The sequence below is a fragment of the Solanum dulcamara genome, chromosome 4 (assembly GCF_947179165.1).
Source record: "Solanum dulcamara chromosome 4, daSolDulc1.2, whole genome shotgun sequence".
In the NCBI taxonomy this organism is placed as follows: domain Eukaryota; kingdom Viridiplantae; phylum Streptophyta; class Magnoliopsida; order Solanales; family Solanaceae; genus Solanum; species Solanum dulcamara.
The window spans coordinates 13,260,491-13,282,454 of NC_077240.1; the positions used below are offsets into that span (position 1 = coordinate 13,260,491).

Below are 21,964 nucleotides of genomic sequence, written 5' to 3' on the forward strand. Positions count from 1 at the left end.
TTGGATATTTTTCATATAATTACATGAAACTTTTTAAAATTCTTCTTTTATTTATATTTATATTTTTCATTTTCATTTATTTTTTTTAAATATTTTCTAAATATATATTTTTTATTTTTCTAATTATATTTCATTTCATTCTCAATCTTTAATTTTTCATTCCACGCAATTTTTCATATTATTTATTTAATATTCTATTTCTTTTTAAAAATAATTTTGTTAGTATTTTAATTTTTAAAATCATATTTATGTACGTTGTGTTAAAATTTGATATAAGAGCACTATGTTAAATTTTTGTTTTGAATTTAAGATTTATGTCATATTTTCAATTTCATTTGTTTTAGTACTTTCACATTGCAAAATATTTATTTTTTAGTTAAACTTGATAGATTATTTTTTTTGTCAAATGTTTTAATAATTTTATGTCATTATATTTATAATATTAACATTTTTGTCAAACATTCATTTCATGATATTTATAAAAATCTTATACTTTTAGTTTATTTGATTAAATTATTTAAAATATACTAATTTTAAAAATATATATATATATTTTATAATATTAGTTAAGAACATATGTTTATTAATTAATATATTTAATTTAATATCATTTATAAAGATTCTTATTTGTCTAATATAAATTTTAAATTTAGAAAATTAAATTTATTTTAAAATTTAATATAACCTTGTAATATCACTTGTGCAGCCAAACAGAATAATTATTATTGTTTTATTCAAATAATAATTATTTTAATATTTAAAATTTTAAAATTAATTAAAATTATAACAATATATATGAACACTTATAGCTTTGAAACTGAAAAATCTAATAAAATCTGTACTTCCTTTTCAAGATTCCAATTCCTCGTCTTCCGTTCTCCTTTTATATATAAGTCTATAACGCATCGATGAAACCCAGTCTCCTCTCTTTCTCCCCAATCTGATTGAACTAGATCGGAATTTTCAAGTACTCGTTAAGATCGTACCAATCGGTGAGACGGCGACGGCGACGGCGCATCGGAGGAGAGCTGAATCCAGAGTGAATTGAGAGATGACGCGATTTCAAGTGGGTGGGAAAGTGGTGGAGAGTGTGGATTTGCTGAAGAAGAGACACTGGTCATGGCGTTTGGACGTTTGGCCTTTTGTTATTCTCTACGGTGTTTGGCTTCTAACTGTAGTACCTAGCTTAGACATTGCGGATGCCTTCATAGTTCTTGGTGCCCTCGTTGCCTTTCATTCTCTGATCTTCCTGTTCACTGTTTGGTCCGTTGATTTCAAGCGTTTTGTTCAGTATTCCAAGGTTTGCAAAATAAGTAAATAAGATTGTTGGATTGTTATTATCATTATTATTTTTACTTAGTATTTGTTTTTTTTTGTTTCAATGTGAAATTTCTGTTTATTAGATAATCTTTGTAGTGGGTTTTGCTAAGAAAGCTTGGGGAATGCTAGTGCTACAGATTTAGGGTGTATTCAATATGAATGAAAATGTTTTCTTGAAAATATTTACTAGGAAAATAAGTTAATTTCTTGAAAAAATATTACTCCTATCCTTAAAAATATTTATATATAATTTAGACAAATACCGTGGGATGTTGGGAGGCAGGGGTGGTGGGGATGAGGGTTATGGAGTGTGGGCGTGAAGACTTGTTGGAGAGTGCGAGAGGATACGATCAATGTGGAATGTCACCAGTGTAACTTGTTTTCCCTACTTTCATTAGGGAAGTCACTTTTAGTCATTTTTAAGTAGCTTGTTTCCCTAGAGAAAATATTTTCCAAAATGTTTGACCAACCGAATATGGAAAAATTGGAAAAGATTTTCCTACATACCGAACACACCCTTAAAGTGAAATGATATTGTTGAAGACTTCTTTAAGCAAAAACAAAAGAAATGCCTGGATTATGAGGAAAAGACTAATTTAGATCATGTTGTTAGAAGTGGGAAATTAGGAACAATTTTGGCTATCTCAAGTTCTTTTTCTATGGTGTTTTGTTTGATTGCCAGATTTGCTACTACATTTTGCTATTATTTTGGGCTTAGTGAATAAGTGCTACAACTTGTCGGGCTGAACTTGAAAGTTGGTAGGAATCAACTTTAGCTAGAACAGTTAAAACTCTAGTAAATTGTTTAGCAAGTAGATATATTAAGGATGAAACTTGACCTAAATACAAAATGACATAGCAAATTAGCCTGCATGAGACGAACATGGATCTATTTAAATCTGCATATGTAATAGTATAAGCTACTATCCCTTTCTCTTGGCATATGCCTTTGACCTCAACGTTGGACCCACCCATACTTCAGTTTCCAATTGATTGTACCATCTCTATGTATCACTTGAAGTGGATAGACTGCCTTTCTCCTGCAGCTTCTTTTGTATGAAGTATAAAAGAATTGAAGCCGAAGAAACAGGCATGCTTAATTCGATAGTACCTTTTGTTCTTATATCTTCATTCAGATTCCTCAGCCATGGTGAGAACTATGCCAAAGAAGAGTTTGTAGTAACTCATGTGTTTGCTCAACTTATTTTTACTTGATTGCCAAATTTCATCAGTTTATCCTCCTGGGAGGGGGATCAATTGCTTGGGGATTAAATAAAGTATTACACAATTATGGAATTCAGGATATGAAATTGTTATGATTATACCTATTTATGTCATCCTACTGTTAAGAATTCGAAATGAGATTTGAGATGGTCCCAATGCAGTCATGCAAAGAAGATTTGTAATCCCAGTCTCCTCCCTTCTCTATGAACAGATTTTTTTTCCCAATCATAGATAGAGCATTTGCTAGTTGCTTCGATACCAATTTAGAACTCCTATTTCATAATTAGAATCTTGACAAGCTAGTTTGTAAATAATTGTGCTTCTCAAGAGGCTAAGAGGAGGAGGATGGTGAATATGTAACCTTGGGTTATACTGGCCGAGCTACAAGGCTTGTGGTTAAAGTAGTGTACTATTTGCTTACTGCATATTGTGATTTCCAAGACATAGGTTCATATTGCAGATAGTTGGGTGACAATTCTAACCTAATTTAATCCTTTGCCTGGACAGGTGGATGACATACATCGAGCAGATTGTTGTAAAGTCACCCCAGCTAAGTTCTCTGGAAGTAAAGAAGTTGTGCCTCTTCACTTTCGAAAGGTGCAGATGCTTTTTTTTAAGGAGATTTCTGCTAGATGTATACTTTAGTTTTTTGTTCTTATCATAGTAGCTGTATGTTAACTAATTGGAAAGTGACTCGCCAAGTAATGAGAAAAAAAATAAGAAATGGTCGAAAATTTAAACCATCTACCAGATTATGTTCTTTTGATTAAGAGGATGGAAAATTGAAGGCGTTCCGAAAAAATAAAAAAGAGGACAGGAAATTGAAGGTGTCCCAAGGGTAATATCTGTTGGAGTAGGACACCGTACTTGTCTAGGGTCCAATCTCTTGACCTCATTATCTTGTCTATTACGTTTCTTTAAGAAGTTCAAGAGGCGGTATTGTTCCTTTATGATAACAAGTTTAACAGGCTGCATTGTTCTTTTACCTATTCATAGAGTGTAAATGAGCTATAGCAGTAGGTTGACAGCTTCCATTATCGTGATAGTCATATCAACTATTAGTACTTGTTCCAGAGGTTGATAATGGTAGAAAAAGTTCACATTTAACAACATAATAACTTTTACGAACTTTTTGAGGTTGACTGTCATGTTTTTTTTGACATAGAGAGCGTAGATCTGTATGCTGTACTCTTGAGTCTTAACATTGAGTGACAGGCATTTCTTAGTGGGCTTGCTTTTTTTTTTTTGGGTGCGTTGAAGTGTTGGGTTATAAATCTACGTATATTTTGGTTCAGATAAAAAGAGGAGAGCATAAAGATTCAAGCGTTACTTGCTTCCCTTATTCAGTGTTATCAAAAGCAAAAAGCACAAAAAAACTCTAAGGTCCATTGGGGCTTTAATTGCATAGCTCAAATAAAGTGTGGGCTTAAAAAAAAGGCGCAAAGAGAGAAAAAACATAAATATATATGTTTAGTCTAAGACTAATAATTATAAGCATGAATGACAAATATATGAACAAAGAAATTGGTAAAAAAAACACGATGAAGTGAAATATCAATTGTTTGGTGTCACTTGTTCAGAAGAGGCTCATTGGCAAGGAAAAGTATGCCTTAGAACCTTGATGACGAGATTGGAACGCACATTAAGCGACGCAAAGCGCTCAACACGTTTTGAGCCTCGCTTCTGGGCTTTAGTGTGCCTTCGACAACACTGCCTTTAATAAGGACGTAAAAGAGGAGAAAGAGTATGCCAGCTTTCCCAATCCTACCATCCTTGCAGAATTGGATGAGAAGCAAGAGGATATGTTGCCTGCACTCCAATTCCAACTATACCAGAACAAACTGAAGTAAATTGTAAATGCTTCATTGAGTAAACTAGCCTTTTTCTCTCTCCTTTACCCTCCCCTTCTGAGGTAGGCGGCCAATTAGATCAATAATGGAAATTCTTGAGCTCAGGGCCTTGCCATTATTGCTAATCTTGCTATGTATTTGGTAAATGTTTTGCTGTATCAATCTAATTGGAGTGCTTACAGGTGGGCCCTGTAGATGTTCCTACCTAAGATTCCTTGAATTCCAATCATAACAATCTCTTGTTGACCATGTTTCACAGAAAAAAAGATACTCAGAAAGGAAAACTATGACTTAAGTGACAAGCTTAAGAGTACTAAATATTTTGAGGTCAACGTGGTATTTTGCTGCAAGAATTAACTGAAGTAAGTTCAAAGAGATAACTGAAAGAGTATGATTGTATGAGTGTGGAGATCTTGAATTCTCAATTGATGGAAGATATTAAACAGTTGTTCGTCTAGATATAGGTGTTAATCACTAGCAATTCTCTGCATCATGACAACCATTAACTCACTTCCACTAATGAGGTGGTTTAATTTGATTAATAAGAGACCCATTTTTATACCATTAGGATGGTACTAATCTCTCCATCTTAGTGATTTAGTCTTTCACTTGAAGTAAATTGCAATATGTAGATGAGTATTCAGGATTCTTCATGCTTTTGCCGCTTGTCCTCATATGGACCAACAAGAAAATTTTGGTCAAGCTTGTATCAGTCCTTAATCAAAAATAAGTATACGTTGGTTGCTTTAGTCCTGGTGAACATAAGAAAGCTGGGAAGTACTGATCTTATACATAAATTACTGAGCTGTTAATATAATATCAACTTTATTACATTTACCTATAGTTTAGTCATGGGTAAAATATTTACTTGTTGGTCATGGGTAAAATATTTTTAAAAAGTTTCAACCAAGAAGAAAAAGACACAGCATTTACCAACTAAAGGTTAGTTCATGATTCATGTCTCACAAATTAAATGTTCAAAAGAACAGATGAAAATAGTTGTGACAATTTACATAGAATCAACAGCAATACATTATATACTCCATTTTCCATATCTATGCCTAGTAGCTAGCTTAACCAAGGTACAGAGTTCTACGCCCAGTAGCTAGCTTAACCGAGGTACAGATTTCTACATCCAGTAGCTTCATCTACAAAGCCCTCATTCCACCCTGCTCCTTATTGGATCTTTTTTCCAAAAATGTTTCAACCCCCTCCCCCACCCTGCCCCGTTGCTATCCGTAGAGCTTGCGATCCATGGAAAAATCTAGTGTTTTCAAGCTCTGTACTGCTTCTAAGGTTCGAAGCTTCAAACTGGTTTATCTGTTTACCAACAAAAAGGAAACTCTTTATTCTATCTCCTGATTGTGTCAAACTGTTCCTCTGTTTATGCAGCTGGCTGGTTCTTCGTCTTCTGAGAGCGTGGATGAGATATATTTTGAATTCAGGAAGCAACAGTACATCTATTCAAAGGAGAAAGGAACTTTCAGCAAACTTCCTTATCCTTCAAAAGAGACGTTTGGATACTACCTTAAGAATACTGGCCATGGAACTGAAGCTAAAGTTGTTGCGGCAACTGAGAAATGGGGCCGGAATGTGTGAGTTTTTCCCTCTTTTCTATGCATTCCCTTGGCAGATCATTATGATATCCCGTGTCAAGTATTCTTCAAAACATTTTGTGGTTCTCCTGCAATGCTCTGCTCCCCTTCTCCTCCTCTTTCTGGAAATAAAAAAGTTTTGGCAGGGAAAAAAATTAAAGTAACAGAGACCCCAGTTTATCAACTGACAAAAAATCCTCTCCTTGATTTGAGCTTTAACTGCTATTTATGGGGCATGAGGATGATCCTACTCCAGGTGTTGCTTTAATGTGTGCTGCTAACTGCATAAGTCCATACTGGGTGCTGCTCATATTTTGGGATGTCTGACCATCAAGTAATACTTGGAATGGAATTCTTGCTTTTCTGTTCTAATCTTATATTTGTTTGGTGAAATGTAAGCATGAAGGAGGGTATTCATAATTTTTAGCAAAGAAATGCCCAATGCTGTAATTTTATTTGAGTCCTACAATAAGGAAATAGACTCACGAACTCCTTAATACTACAGAGGTTATAATAGCTTTTGGACCGAAATGGTATCTTCTAAACCTTTCTTGCTATTATTATTTTAATACCGAAATGGTATCTTCTAAACCTTTCTTGCTATTATTATTTTAATTCTAATTGATGACTAGTACATAATCATATTAATATCTTTATGTGATTAACATTTCCAGCTTGTTGATTTCAAATGCAAGTTCGATGAACTGATTGTGCCTTGCTTACCTGACCATGTAGGTTTGAATATCCTCAGCCAACATTTCAGAAACTAATGAAAGAGCAGGTCATGGAGCCCTTCTTTGTTTTCCAGGTATGTTTTGATTGAAATTATTTATCAATTTGATAGTTTCCTACTGCAGTCACTGCCCTATTGTTTATTTTGTTTTCAAAATTTTCTAACAGGTGCTCATTATATGCAGGTCTTTTGTGTGGGTTTATGGTGCTTAGATGAATACTGGTATTACAGTTTGTTCACTCTGTTTATGCTGTTTATGTTTGAGTCAACAATGGCTAAAAGCCGGTTGAAGACCCTGTCTGAATTAAGACGTGTAAGAGTTGACAGCCAGACTTTGATGGTGTATCGCTGTGGAAAGTATGTCAAGACAAGCATTGCTCCCTATTTTTTTATTTTTTTTTGTTTTTTCCACATGTACCGCAATTTAAACATCAATAGATGGATATGAATATTCTTCATGCTGAATGTTAAGAGGTGTGCATGGTAGGTGGGTGAAACTCTCTGGGACCGAACTGTTACCCGGAGATGTTGTGTCCGTCGGGCGCTCTGTTGGTCAAAATGGAGAAGACAAGTCTGTACCTGCCGACATGCTTTTGCTAGCTGGAACTGCTATTGTGAATGAGGCTATTCTGACAGGCGAATCTACTCCACAATGGAAGGTAATATTCCTTTTCTGTTCTCTGTTTGCTGCTGTTTATATACAAGTAAATGTAGCTGCACTATGTATATCTATTTGTTTTCTTAGATGAGATGCTGCGGGAAACTGCTCTTTTAGATGGCATTCATTATTTTTTCTTTACTTACTGTTCAAAGATATCATAGACGTACCTGTGGTAGATTTTGGTATTTTTCGTGTCATGTTAAGGGACTGACATTTCAATCGGACTTGGGTGGGATATCTCTAATTTGATAAATTGATTGTGAGGGGGCAATGCTGTCTCTATAGCCATTTCCCCCAGTCAATAGGGGAATATATATACTTGTAGAGTTTGACTGAGCATGTTTTGCCTCCACATTTGCACATTTTCAGCTTCCATTGTCTAAAGGATGTAGCAAATCCTTCTGTCGGAGTTCAATTCTTTCTGTGTCGGCTACAAATTGATGCTAGGTCCAGCTATTGATGCACTGAGCCCTTTTCAAATTTATGAGTTGTCAGTTATTGAATACTTTGAGCGGGAGATGGCAAAATGATTAGTGTCTAAGTTCATCAAGCTGTCTCTTATTGCAACTTGTGGTGCTCATGCCTCTATGTCTTTATTATATGCTGGGTGTATATCTTTTTAGTTGTTATCGTTCCCCTTTTATCCATTCAGGTTTCAATCATGGGTAGAGGAATTGGGGAGACATTGTCTGCTAAGCGAGATAAAGCCCATGTCCTTTTCGGTGGAACCAAAGTTTTGCAGCATACACCCGATAAGGTTGTCAATGATTGATAACTCTTTATGTTTAGTTGCTTCTAGAATTTATTCATTAACTTTTTCCGTTTTTTTTGGTCTTCCTTTGGTTGTCATCATGAGTAGAGCTATCCAATGAAGACCCCTGATGGTGGATGCTTAGCTGTTGTTCTACGAACTGGGTTTGAAACCAGTCAAGGCAAACTTATGCGGACTATTTTATTTTCCACAGAGAGGGTAAGTACTGTTCTTTAATCTGTTGGTATCTCAAGATGAGCATTATTATTTGTGTTTCTACAAATGATGCTATCGTTGGATTTTCAAAGTACCATGATATCCGTATCACTTTTTGTAGGTTACTGCTAACAGCTGGGAAAGTGGTTTTTTTATTCTTTTCTTGGTCATTTTTGCCATAATCGCAGCGGGCTATGTTCTTAAAAAGGTATTATCTTGGTTCTCTGGTTGGATGGCTTAGGCTTGCCTAGTTTCAGCTGTCTCCTTCAAATCAGCTGTGGGAAGTAACTCAGATAACCGGCCATGCTTCTGGAGTGGAATGAAGTTTTGTCATGGAATGCTAATTTCTTTCCCTTTTTCTCCTTGGCACGTGGTCACATGCAGGGGCTAGAAGACCCAACAAGAAGTAAATACAAGCTGTTTCTAAGTTGTTCATTGATAATTACTTCAGTTATCCCTCCCGAGCTGCCAATGGAGTTATCAATAGCTGTTAATACATCTTTAATTGCTCTAGCACGACGAGGAATATTCTGCACAGAACCTTTCCGGATCCCATTTGCTGGAAAGGTGAGTTTTGCGTCCTAAGAGTATTCATATTAGACATTTTTTCTTGTGTTTGAAATCCTTGACCATTTGGGCAGGAGTAATTTGAGGGTCTTGATGGGTGGGTAGCATGTGTTCTTTCCTCTATATTCTTCATATGTTTTTTTTGTCTGGGGAAATAGTTGATGGTTCTGTATTTCATCAACTTGAAGCAAATCCAGAAAACACTGGCTTTTGGATTATAGTCATTTAACATGGTTAGGCTACTGTTAGACCAACTTTTGCAAGGGAAAAATTAAGGGTAGATTATTTACCTTTTTTTTTCCATTCTAAAAAAAAGGATGGAGTTCTAAGGTCCCTATGGGTTGCATAATATCATGGTCGGTGTTATTAAAAGACATCAGTTCGTGGGTGAAGCTATGTGCTTTAAATAAGTATGCACTTCAAATTTTCTTTCACATGTTAGCAAAGCCAAATTTTGGTAAGCCTAATTACATAACTTTCTTCTCCCCCCCTGTTGTATTGCTTTTGGATTCTCTCTCTCACCAAGGTCGTCGAGCTGCACTGGGCTTCTCTCATTTCTCACTCAATTTAGCCCATCAAGCAACTGATTCTGCTCCAGGTTCTCTCCTAAGGTTGTTGAGTCGTGTTTCTCTCCATAGCGCAAATAACTCTAGGCCCAGTCCTCATCGTATCGAGCCTGCACTCTCTTGCTTTGGGCACATTCTTCAGCCTATTGAGGATAATCTCTCTCTACATCAAGTCAACTCTTCAATCTTCTTTAATAAAAGAACAAAAATACGCATAATCTGTACAATCGGGTTATACATGGGGAAGGTTGTTAGAGAATACAACCCTCATTGGTTGAGCAAGGTTACCCGAGATGTAATGTTCTGAGCCATTACACTCATTGCTTTTATGTTTTGGGTGGGATGCTCAAATTCTTTTCATGGTGCTTTCCTTGTTTTATATGAGATTCTGGTATTGGCCGCAAGTTTGTGTTTTAAGCCTTTAAAAATTCACTAGCAGCATTTAGATTGTTCAGTGTATCAGTGTTTTATTCCAATATGCTCTTTGGATTAAAGACTTTAATATTTCTTCTGTGTTTTGGTTTTACTTGTTACCCTTTCTCCCTGCAGGTTGATATTTGTTGCTTCGATAAGACTGGAACCTTAACATCTGATGACATGGTATGACAGTCGTATACTTTAGTCTTCTACCTTAGTTGCTGAACTTTTACGTTTTGATTTTTCTGGTGTTCCAATTTCAGGAGTTCTCAGGGGTTGGTGGATTGACCGACAGTGAGGACTTAGAAAGAGAAATGACTACAGTTTCAACTCGTACTCTGGAAATTCTTTCTTCTTGTCATTCTTTGGTTTTTGTGGACAATAAGCTGGTAACTAATTCTGCCTCATAGTTTTGTCCTGGAACTCATTCTATAATATTTGTGTAGCAAAGTAAGAACAACATTGATTTTGTTTCTTCACAACTTCCTTTTTGTTGGTGAAGAGCCCCCCACTAGGATCTAACCTTCATGCCACATGGATGTTTGCTTATGCTGTACGTCACATGCTCTGATATATAATAGTCACTGGAACATCCATAGACAACAAAAAAACTCCGTAGACCACTATTAGTTTCGACCTCTTTCATGTATATTATATTAGTCATTTAATATAGTTTTTGTGGTTAAGGCGTGTGCCTGCTAAGTACATGTGAGGTTTTCAGTTATCAAAAATATCGGCCATTTGATGCAATTATGTCTATCTGAAGGAAGGAAAAAGTACAATAATTTTTCATTTGTTTGGATTCTGGGGTTTTATTTGGTGTTAATTCCTTCAACATTTGCATTGAAAACATCCTCATTTTGATGACCATTGCTGTTGCGTTGACCCATTGTTGTTGTATGGTTGCAGCACCAGATAAGCAAACTACCTTATTTGATGCTAGAACTGTCGCTTGAGTTTTATCATTGAAACTTTTATGCCTTCCTCTGTTGCCAACATCCTGTTTCTTGTTGTAGGTGGGTGATCCTCTTGAGAAGGCTGCACTTAAAGGGATTGATTGGACATATAAATCAGATGAAAAAGCCATGCCAAAAAAGTAAGCTTTGCTCGAGATGTCATTTCCTACTGCTATTAAAAAAGAGTAGTTTTGGCCTCAGATGTCTACTGCTTTAAATAATCTTCAGTTGATCCTTGTAGTTCTACAGTTACTCCTTTCCTTTCATGTCATATTTCTTTGCTTGTCCATTTGTGCCTCTATTTACATTGATTTTCAAGTTAAACATTCTTTTGTAAAAGGATAAACAATTCCATTTGTGCCTTTATTTACAATGATTTTCAAGTTATACATTCTTTTGTAAAGGGATAAACAATCATACAAGTCTTATGAGTTAATATTTGACTAATTTTGGCAGATGGTGAATGAGTTTGAATGATCTATTCTATTGTATTTTATGTTCCACGATAAAAGATATAGTCTGTTTGGTCAAGCTTTTGGGAAGTTAAAAGTGCTTATTTTTTAGAGTTGTTTCACCCTTTGGGGTGGCCTAATGGTTTGAGCTTGGGACTTCCATGTGGGAGGTCTCAAGTTCGAAACCCTTTGCCAGTGAAAGCAAGGGGTTTGCCTTCTGGGTCGAGCTTGCTGCCCCGGGCTTGCCTAGTATGGGTTACCTCTCCTATGTGGTTTGCGAGCTATTGCATAGTTATGGGGTTTTTACCCTGTGCGCACCCAAAGAATAGCGACTGCGGGCTGTTTTGGAAACTTTTCTTTTTGAGTGGATGGTCTATCGAAAACAACCTCTATACCCCACAAAGATAGGGGCAAGATCTACGTACATCCTACCCTCCCTAAACCCCACTTGAGGGATTACACTGGGTCTGATGTTGTTATTGCTTATTTTAGAGAGTTGAGGTGTTTGACCAAAACTTTTAGAAGGAAAAAAATAGTGTTTCTGATAGGCAACAAAAGTTGTTTTTCGGAAGCTAAAATTGTAGCTTTTCCCCTGAAGCACTTTTGGGATCTTAGGAAAGCGCAAATTTCTTCTGTAATATTGTGTTTCAAATTGGTTAGCCAAACACAAAATGTTACTCCCCAATTTTCGAAGAACACTTCTATAAACAAACACTTTCAAATAAGCTGATTTTGGAAGCTTGTGCAAACAGGCTAAGAAACCAACTTCCATTGCCTAGTACTCCCTTCGTCTTAATTTATATGGCACCTTTCGAATTTCAAGATTCAAACAAGTCTATCTTTCACCGTAAATTTTTTATATATCTTTTAAATAATTTGAATTGTCAATTATTTTGACTTATAGTACTTTTTACGTAGTTTACAAATATATAAATTTCATTTCAAAAGTTTTGAAGATTCCATGTGCAAATTCCTGGTCAAACTTAAATTCTTTGACTCTCGAAAAATGAAAAGTGCCACATAATTGGTATAGAGGGAGTAGTTTTTTAGTGGAGTTCCAACTAGCTCTTTTGTTTTCACAATTTTGAGATAGCCGTGACTTCCAAAAGTAAATGTCCCTTTCTGTATTGAAACCAAATCCATTCAAATGTTATTTTCAACAAACAATACTAGCTCCAATGTTGTTCACCTTTTGCTTGTGACATAGAAGGCTCTAATTGTTGTGTTATTGTTAGAATCAGTTCAGCTAGATTGATAACTTCTTACGACCTTAAGTTGTTGTGGATTGGCTCATTTATTGCCTTTCATTGTCTCTTCAGGTTGTTCCTTATTTAGTTAAATAAATAAATACTTTGACCAACAGTAATGAACATACCACTATTCCTCATCATCCTTATTTGTTGAAAGTACTTTCAAGTGTCTTTATTTGATTCAAAGTTGTATTTTTCACTCTGTATTCATCTAACACAGTTTGGATAAAGTGGAGAGATAATTTTGATAGAAATGGCTTAATAGAAAATTATCATGTGCAATGGATCTGTTTTTTAGATTTTGTTCCTTGAACTTCTTACAAGAAAAAAGTTGTTTATCCTCATTTTTTTTCCAAAAATAGTTGTCACTCTTGTTAATATTTTTTTTCTCTTTCTTAATACTGTACTGCAGAGGTGGAGGTGATGCTGTTCAAATTGTGCAGCGACATCATTTTGCGTCTCACTTGAAAAGAATGGCTGTTGTTGTTCGTATTCAGGAGCAATTTTTTGCTTTTGTCAAGGTTTGATGCCTAGTTCCTTCTTATCCAGCTTTGTTGGGTTGAATATGGTCAAGCATATCGCAGATAAGATTTAGAAATACCTCTAGTATAGTTCGAATTCGTCAAATGCTTGTTTCCTAGGTTTCCTTTTTGATTACATTACTATACTTTATACTGCTCATTACTTTTTTCAATCCACTTAAAGAGATGATCCTCTAAATAGATAGTGGATGGCTTCTTCATTGGTAAATAAGGAGTGAATAATTTCCTAGTCGCTGCTTATCTGTGAACTTGTTTTGTTAAACTCTTAGTATATGTTCTTATCAAGTGTGCCTCTTATCTGTCTTCCACTGCTTGCGGGCACACTCATTGTATAGTTCAAGGATCAAAAGGCTGTATGATTGTATACCCTGTTCGGGCTGGAAGATAGTCACTAAATCTGAAGGCATAGGCGGACATGATAAGATAAACTATTGGAATTGTATTACTCAATGTGAAGAAAGTGTATTTGGTTTGGGAGATTCTGTATCAACTGAAGCCCAATTGATGAGAAGTTAATTATGGTACTGATCTATGTACAGACACTGATTGTTTACCTCCTCTCTACTTAGTTAACTCTCTGGAAATTTAGACCAAATCCCTACAATCATAACTAGACGGTTCTCTTTTCGAGAGAGTGATGTTTTGGGACGGATTTTTCTAGACCTTTTTGTTATTGATAAACCAAATTTCCTTAAAAGACTGGAGGGGAAATGGATCCAAATGATAGAAAGAAGAACAATGATGCTTGCCCAATAGAACACCTTTTTTATAGTGGATCAGAGCGATGAGAGTTCACACTAGATTGAGTTGATCAAACAAATGTAAAATCTTTTCATTCTCAAAAAAATAGAAGTGGAGCTTTGTCAGAAAAATTATGATAAGACATATTCTTTGGTGAATTTGCATTATCCTTCAACAAGCATCAGAGGATCTGGCAAACTGTTGAGGATGGAAAGACATCGTTATGATTAGAATTAGAGGTAAAACATTGAAAAATTTGACTTAAAGAAAAGCAAAGGTTATTCATAGCATAAAGGGTGGAGAATTTGAGATATTGATACAGGATGCAGCCGTGAAAGAACGAATACAATATTGCACTGGTGTTTAGTAGAAGATTTGGTGATATAGCAACTAGTTGTATTAGAGCGAAAAGCACAAGCAAGTGACATATGATCTGTGGGATTTGAAGAGAAGTGCATGCTTCTTTGAACACGACTCGTGGACAAATAAACAATAGCATCATATTGAATTTAGTTCTATAATATTCAATCGTCTTTGAAATAACTAATATCAGCTTCAAACATAAAATAATGTCAATATTGGTCTAACTTCTTAAGTTGAGATTCAAATAATCGATCACTTCTCATCTGAATTACTTTGTACGTCATTGTTTCAAGCTCACACTTACTTGAAGTGTGTGGCGTGGTTTCACTCATGAAGCAATAACTCTTTTCGGTTTATCACTTTAAATAACAAGATGATGACTTTAAATAGCTTTGCTAGGAACTAAGGTGTATGTATACTCTGCCCTCCCCAGACCTCACTTGTGGTATTACACTAGGTATGTTGTTCTTGCTAGTAACTAAGGTACTTCATGTAATTGAAGTACAAAAGTGGGTAAGAAATATGGATATTTGGCTGGCATATCGATATGAACCGTGTTTATATTCTCTCTTTGAGTTCTATTAAAGAGTTAGAAGCATAGAGAATAAATATTGGTGACTGATACTTCTTGACTGGTGGTCACCTCTCACCAATTGTGCTTGTCAGCACCACCACCACCACCTCACAGTTACCAATTCAACAAAAGAAAAAACCCGCTTCAGTACCGAATAAGGTTGTGTGAGCTATATGAATCTTCACCGACCATATCGCTCCCAGTTAAACTATGTCAATATTATGCAAATACAAATAAGAAGTATTACTATCTATAACGTGAGGATTCCAAACGAACTTGGCTAGTTTTTACGCTGATTGTCACCCTACCGCAACCTTCCTCATTTATCTGGTTATGAGACCATGTCCACACAGGCAGAATTACCCGTTACTGCTAGTCACGGAGGAAGTTTTACATCTAGTTATGTATGTATTAGGTTTCTGGGTTACATCTATGTTTGGAGAACAAAAAATAGGAGAAATAAACTTTACTGAAAATGCTTATTATAAAATGGAGGGCTCACATTTATTGCTTTTAGCAATTCAAGGTTGACGGATGAAAATATATTTAGTGAAGTAGGAGAACTGATGGCTTAGATTGGGTTGAGATGGTCCAGGTTATCCAATGGAGGCATTGAAATAATCTTAAGGGGTCAGTTGGTTAAGACTTAAGAGGCAGGTTATGTAGGGATTAATAATTCAAGGATTGTAATATAGGTATTATAATGTAGGGATTGTATTGCATCAATTATTATACAGGTATCTTTTTTTGTACAATGCATAGTTTAAAATGTGTTTTGTTTGTCTTTTTTAAAGGGATTGTTTAAAAGATTTATTTAAATTCCACCATCTATCCCACATAAAATAATGCATAGATTCATTCGTACCTTACACAAATATTGTTTAGGTTAGCTACAAAAATGATGACCAAACAGTGTATAAGTAAAGCTTAATTATATGCAAGTTTAAAAAATGTGACCAATCATTGAATTACTTATGCTGAATTTTATGTGGATATTATATCACCCCTTATACTTGAAACCGAGCAACACTTAGTACACTATATGAGCAGTTTTATAGGGAAGGAACTGTAGAAGAATGCCCTTTGGAGTGGTCGTCATGATATGGTAAAACCTGTTTCAAGTTTGTTGTTGTCAAATGATAAAGAAAGTTGGTGTTTATGGCAAAAGTATTTTTTGACGATAGTTAAAGTTATTTGTTGGGAGCTCTTTGATTAATTTGAATGTGCCGTGTGTAACGGTGTGTCCATATATCTATAAGATGGGTTTTTTATTTTGGAGTCGTTTGGTGTAAGGGATTAACATAAATAGTCTCGAGATAAAATTATGATGTTTTGTTTGGTTGGCAAGTCTGGGATAATTTATCCTACCATTTATACCATAGTGATGGGATAAGTTATCCTACCTTATCCCAGGATAACTAATCCTGGGATAACTTGTTCCCAACCAAACGACCCCTTAGTCTTTTGCAGCACATGAGGATTCAGATAAACCCAGTGCCTTCACACAGTGACGGAGCCACCTTGGGGTTAAGGGATTTATCCGAACCCCCTTCGGCAGAAAATTATACTATTTATACATGATTAAAATAATATTTTATGTATATATAGTAGATGTCGAACCTCCTCCGACTAGTTCGTGTGTCTACTTCTTCAAATTTTGAACCCCCTTAGTCAAAATCTTGATTCCGCATTGCCTTCACAGGATGCATGCTACTTTATTTCTTGGCAACTTTTTCTTTGTGTTTGTTGGTTGGTTTGGCTTGATTATTTTAAAGCTAAAGTAAATGCATTTGGAAATGATTCTCCAGTTCAGTCCGCTAGTTCAAATGAGCTTGTTTCACTAAAGAACATTTTTTGGTTTCCATTGTACAGTTAATGTTTAATATTCCGATTTGCTTATTAAATCAATTTCTCTTACTAAAAATATTTCCAGGGTGCACCGGAGACAATACAGGAAAGGCTCATTGATGTGCCACCATCCTACGTGCCAACCTATAAGAAATACACCCGTCAAGGATCACGTTTATTGGCTCTGGCTTTCAAGTCTCTGCCAGATATGACAGTAAGAACCCTTCCATGGCAAAAATTTCCTCTAGCTGTCACTTGTTTGCTTATTACATGGTATCCAGCTTTCAACCTTCTTTCTGCTATTACACTTCATTTTCTTTGAACTTTTCTCCATGCTCAACTTGGTGAAGGTTAGCGAAGCTAGAAGCCTGGAGAGAGATGTGGTGGAAAGTGGCCTTACTTTTGCTGGTTTTGCGGTAAAAGCTCATTTTTCTTTTTGTGCTATAATGGTCTGATGTTTGTTCCAGGGATATTGTGCAGCCTCTTTGACATGTTTGGTATTACTTCTTGATGATATATTAGGTATTCAATTGCCCCATCAGAGGAGACTCAGCCACTGTCTTGACTGAATTAAAGCAATCATCTCATGACTTGGTATGTGGTTTGGCTGAGTTTTTTCTTTTCCTTGTTTTCTTGTGTTCTCAGCCACTTACTGATTCGTACTGTGCTGAACAATTGATGATGTTATTTTAGTTAGTAGCCCTTTACTAATTACATAGTGCTTCATGATCACGGTCCTTGTTTTCCTAGTTGGTAAATTTGTGTTTGGCATATTATCTCTGAACCCCAGCGGAGTCACTTAGCAGAAGCTTGCTTAGGCAGGGAAGCGGTTACAAAGACCTAGAGGACCATCAATCTTCTGATGTAGTGATTCTATGAATAGTAACACCTAATTTGGCTTGTTTAAGCCTATGAGTGTCATCTTCAATTGAGTAATTCTTTAAAATTCCAGCATTGAATAAGGTTTGAAGTTCTGTGAAAGACTCATTACATATATTGGATTATAGAATTTTCTTTTTTACATATGTAGTCTTACCACTTACATTCTTTAAAAAAAGAGAATTTATTCTCAAAAAAAGTCTTACCACTTTGAAGCTCCCAGTACTCATCTATAACCATGGTTTATAATAGGTCATGATTACTGGTGATCAAGCTTTGACAGCTTGCCACGTGGCTCAACAAGTCCATATTATCTCAAAACCAGCACTGATTCTGGGACGTGCAAAGAACAAGGAAGAATATGCCTGGGTTTCTCCTGATGAGACAGAAATAGTCAGCTACAGGTAGAAAATGACTGTTTAATGCAGTATTGAACTCTGCTCTTATACAGTTTTCCTTGTTATTTATTTTTATGGAAGATTTTGCTGGTTAACAGTCCACAATTGCTTTATGTTCTTTGTTTTTGTGCTAAAAAAATTGGGAAATCTGTATCATTGATCTTAAACATGTTTTTTGCTTTTCCTTTTATTGAAGAATTAGCTAAAAGAAAATAAAGGAGTGAATTTCCATGCATTAGTAAATATATTGAGTTATATTCTTCATATAAATGGATTTTACTTGTTATGCTGAAAGAGTGAAAGTGTAAAGATTTTGTACATGGTCAGTGTGGTATTGTGATTTAACCATGTATAACACGCAAGTTACTATTTTTACTAGGTTATTAATTCATGCTTACCTTATTTTTACCCGTCTGTGCATGGTATCAAATTCTTTAAAAAATTAAGATGAATTAACTGAGATATTTTGTGCAATAAACAAAACATTATTCAATCATATTCTCTTTCAGCTTTCATAATCTTATGTTACATACATTTGTAGTGAAAATGAAGTTGGAGCTTTATCAGAAGCTTACGATCTCTGTATTGGAGGCGAGTGCATCGAGATGTTGCAGCAGACATCTGCTGTCCCCAAAATTGTTCCTTATGTAAAGGTTGGAAATATGTGATAAAATCTGTTCTCTCTCTCTCTCTCTCTCACACACACACACACACACACACTTTCACTCATATCCTGACCTAGGTATCATTTTACCCAGGTATTTGCAAGGGTTGCCCCCGAGCAAAAAGAACTTATATTAACCACTTTTAAGTCCGTGGGAAGAATGGCATTGATGTGTGGTGATGGGACTAATGATGTTGGAGCTCTAAAGCAGGTATTATGTCATTTTATTTTAACAAATTTATTTGTCAAATGGGTGCAGAACTTGATTCGGAGACCTTTTGATTGGAGGCAACCTAAGCACCTTGATGCATAGCAGGAAAATAGTCCCATCATGTGGTCCTTTGTTACATGGGCTTTGTATCCTTTAGGGGTACATCCAATCTTTTCAGTTTTTTTTTGTGTATTTTGAAAAACCTACATGGAGTACTCATACCAAGTGTCATACTTGTTACACGAGTACATCTGGAAAAATGACAAGTCCTCTGCCCGTAATAGGAGTGTTCTGGCAGAGATGAGCTGCCTCATTTTACATAACTAGTCGTTAGTTGATCATGTGTAGTTTATTAGTGTATTGCCGTTAGTTTCTTCGTACTGATGTGGCAATTTGTGTGAGCAAGTACTAGCTATGCTCTGAGCTCTCCTTCCTACCCACTGCTCTTTCCCCTCACTTACTGTCCCTTGCATGTTATTTGAAGAGGTTCAAGTAGGATCTTCACTGCACCAACGCAAGCGGGTTCGTTTTTTGTGTGTATTTTGAGATGGAGATGTAGTTTATTGCACTTTTCTGAGGCATTGCTGTTTGGCCTGCTTTGTAGTTTTACTGTACTGTGTATTCTTCTTCTTCTGTGTTGTAATATTTTTTTTGGCTGACAACCCTTTTCCAATATGTGAGACTAGTGGGATTTGCTTGTTTCAGGCACATGTGGGAGTAGCTCTACTTAATGCAATGCCTCCCCCTAAAGGGCAAAAGTCTTCTGATGGATCATCTAAAAATGATACTGCAAAACCTGCCAAGTTGAAGAAACTTAAATCTGCTATAGAAAATGGAGAAGGCGCTTCGAAAAGTAAAGCTACCAGCAATAGCCAAGCTGGTAGCCGCCATCTTACACCTGCAGAGATGCAGCGGCAGAAGCTAAAGAAACTCATGGATGAGCTTAATGAGGGAGGAGGTGATGGTCAGGCACCAATTGTGAAGCTTGGGGATGCATCAATGGCATCACCATTCACTGCAAAACATGCTTCTGTCTGCCCTACCACTGATATCATCCGTCAAGGTCGTAGTACTCTAGTAACCACCCTGCAGATGTTTAAGATACTTGGACTTAACTGCCTTGCTACTGCCTATGTCCTGAGTGTAATGTACTTAGATGGTGTCAAGTTAGGTGATATTCAAGCTACAATCAGTGGGGTCTTCACTGCAGCCTTCTTTCTGTTTATCTCACATGCTCGGCCCCTTCCAACACTCTCAGCTGAGCGACCCCATCCTAATATTTTCTGTGCCTATGTCTTCCTCTCTCTCCTTGGACAATTTGCTATCCACCTACTTTTCTTAATATCTTCTGTTAATGAGGCTACCAAGTACATGCCGGCCGAATGCATTGAGCCAGACTCAGAGTTTCATCCGAACCTTGTTAATACGGTTTCATACATGGTGGGGTTGATGCTACAGGTAGCAACCTTTGCTGTGAACTACATGGGCCACCCTTTCAACCAGAGCATACCTGAAAACAAACCATTCTTATACGCACTTCTGGCTGCAGTAGGTTTCTTCACAGTTATCACCTCTGATTTGTTTAGGGACTTAAATGACTGGTTGAAGTTAGTTCCTATGCCAAAAGGGTTGAGAGATAAGCTGCTGATTTGGGCATTCATGACATTTTTGGTCTGCTATGCCTGGGAAAGGTTGTTAAGGTGGGCTTTCCCTGGTAAGATGCCTGCCTGGAAGCAAAGGCAACGTCGTGTAGCAGCAAGTCTAGAAAAGAAGCGCAATTAGTTCATAGTTGTATCAGTTTTGAATGGCAGAGATGTGGATCCGTCAGCAGAGCTTCATTTTATTGGCAATATATCTATCAAGGCTTGCTGGACGGGTTATTTTTGTACTGGAAATATCGTAACTAAATTTCATCATCTCTGTATACCATATAATACCACAGCAGCTTGCTCATTTTTGTCTTATATACAAGAACTAGAGAGAAGTGTTGCTTTATTTATGGCTGATTTGAACTGAAAAGGAAACAGCTGAATTTTTTCTTCTACTGTTTTAGAGCAAATTCTGTCAAGATCATCATAATCGGATGAATGATTCATTCTCCTTTTCCGAATTTGTTGGACGGACAAAAATATTAGTCTTAACAATAGCTGTTTCAGGAAAATCTAAAAAGTCTCTTGCATAATAAGTCAGTTTAGTTTCTGGCAAAGGGGAGGTCCGTTTTATCCCCTTGTATGGCCCAAGATGAATCTTTCACGTATTATGATTTGTATATCATAAGTGAAGCTGTTAAAGAAAACGGTGGCCTAAAGCCAAAGAGGCCTTAAATTTATCCAACAAATTTTATGTATTATTATTCTAGTTCTTTTTGTAAATAGTTTTGTACCTATCTTATTCACTATTTTCTCTCAAATTTAAATAGATATTTGTATATAAACATATACTAACCGTTACGAGATGCTTTACATAATTTAATAATCTCAATTTTGTACCATTAAGTAGATGTCAAACTAATCTCATACGTTTAGAATTATTCAAGTTCATTTTGAAGTAAAAAAAATTGTATAATCAACTCTACAAGAGATTTCACCGAAAAATTTTAATAGTTCAGTTGGTTTGCTATTTGAACTTTCATTTTATTGGTGAAGGTTCGGTTCCTCCTTGTAATATCCTTCCCATTTTTCCCTTCCCCAAGTAAAAAAATAAATAAGAGACTTCATCTTTTTTATATACCACAAAATGGAAAGTATTTATATACCCTATAACACCATGTAGGGTATATTAGTTATACATAAACCTAAAATTCCTACCAAACATAATACTAAAAAATAATGGACTATTTCACCTTATATTCATATCAGAGGCGGTTAATATAGCTTAGTGGCAGCTTGTATACCTTTTACAGCGACAACTGTTGTGGCATACCTTCTAACGGCAACTTTAATAGCTTTTGGTGGCGACTAAGGTTGCCGCTGATGCTATATTGTATCATAACTATTAGCGGCGACAACTGTTGCTGCTAAAAATAACTTTTTAGCATAACTATTAACGGCGAGTTTTATAACCTTTAATGTCGACTACTGTTGCCGCTAAAGATATCTTGTCGAATACCTTTTGGTGGCGACTAGTATTGCCGCTAATGCTATCTGGCAGCATGATTATTAGCGGCAACCTTTTCGCCTTTAGTAG

At 36.0% G+C, this 21,964-nt stretch overlaps 1 protein-coding gene across 1 annotated transcript; it reads left to right on the top strand.

The window, feature by feature from the left end:
• The first annotated feature begins 838 nt into the window (after positions 1 to 838).
• On the top strand, positions 839 to 20,846 carry LOC129886372 (probable manganese-transporting ATPase PDR2). The gene is made up of 21 exons (XM_055961025.1): positions 839 to 1,300; positions 3,052 to 3,141; positions 5,787 to 5,989; positions 6,725 to 6,797; positions 6,907 to 7,079; positions 7,210 to 7,381; positions 8,036 to 8,140; positions 8,243 to 8,353; positions 8,472 to 8,558; positions 8,735 to 8,917; positions 10,033 to 10,083; positions 10,164 to 10,289; positions 10,917 to 10,996; positions 12,971 to 13,079; positions 16,712 to 16,840; positions 16,977 to 17,042; positions 17,149 to 17,220; positions 17,758 to 17,909; positions 18,445 to 18,556; positions 18,662 to 18,778; positions 19,484 to 20,846. The coding sequence occupies exons 1-21, from the start codon at positions 1,052 to 1,054 to the stop codon at positions 20,558 to 20,560; spliced, it is 3,537 nt and encodes a 1,178-aa protein (XP_055817000.1). The 5' UTR covers positions 839 to 1,051; the 3' UTR covers positions 20,561 to 20,846.
• Positions 20,847 to 21,964: the final 1,118 nt, after the last annotated feature.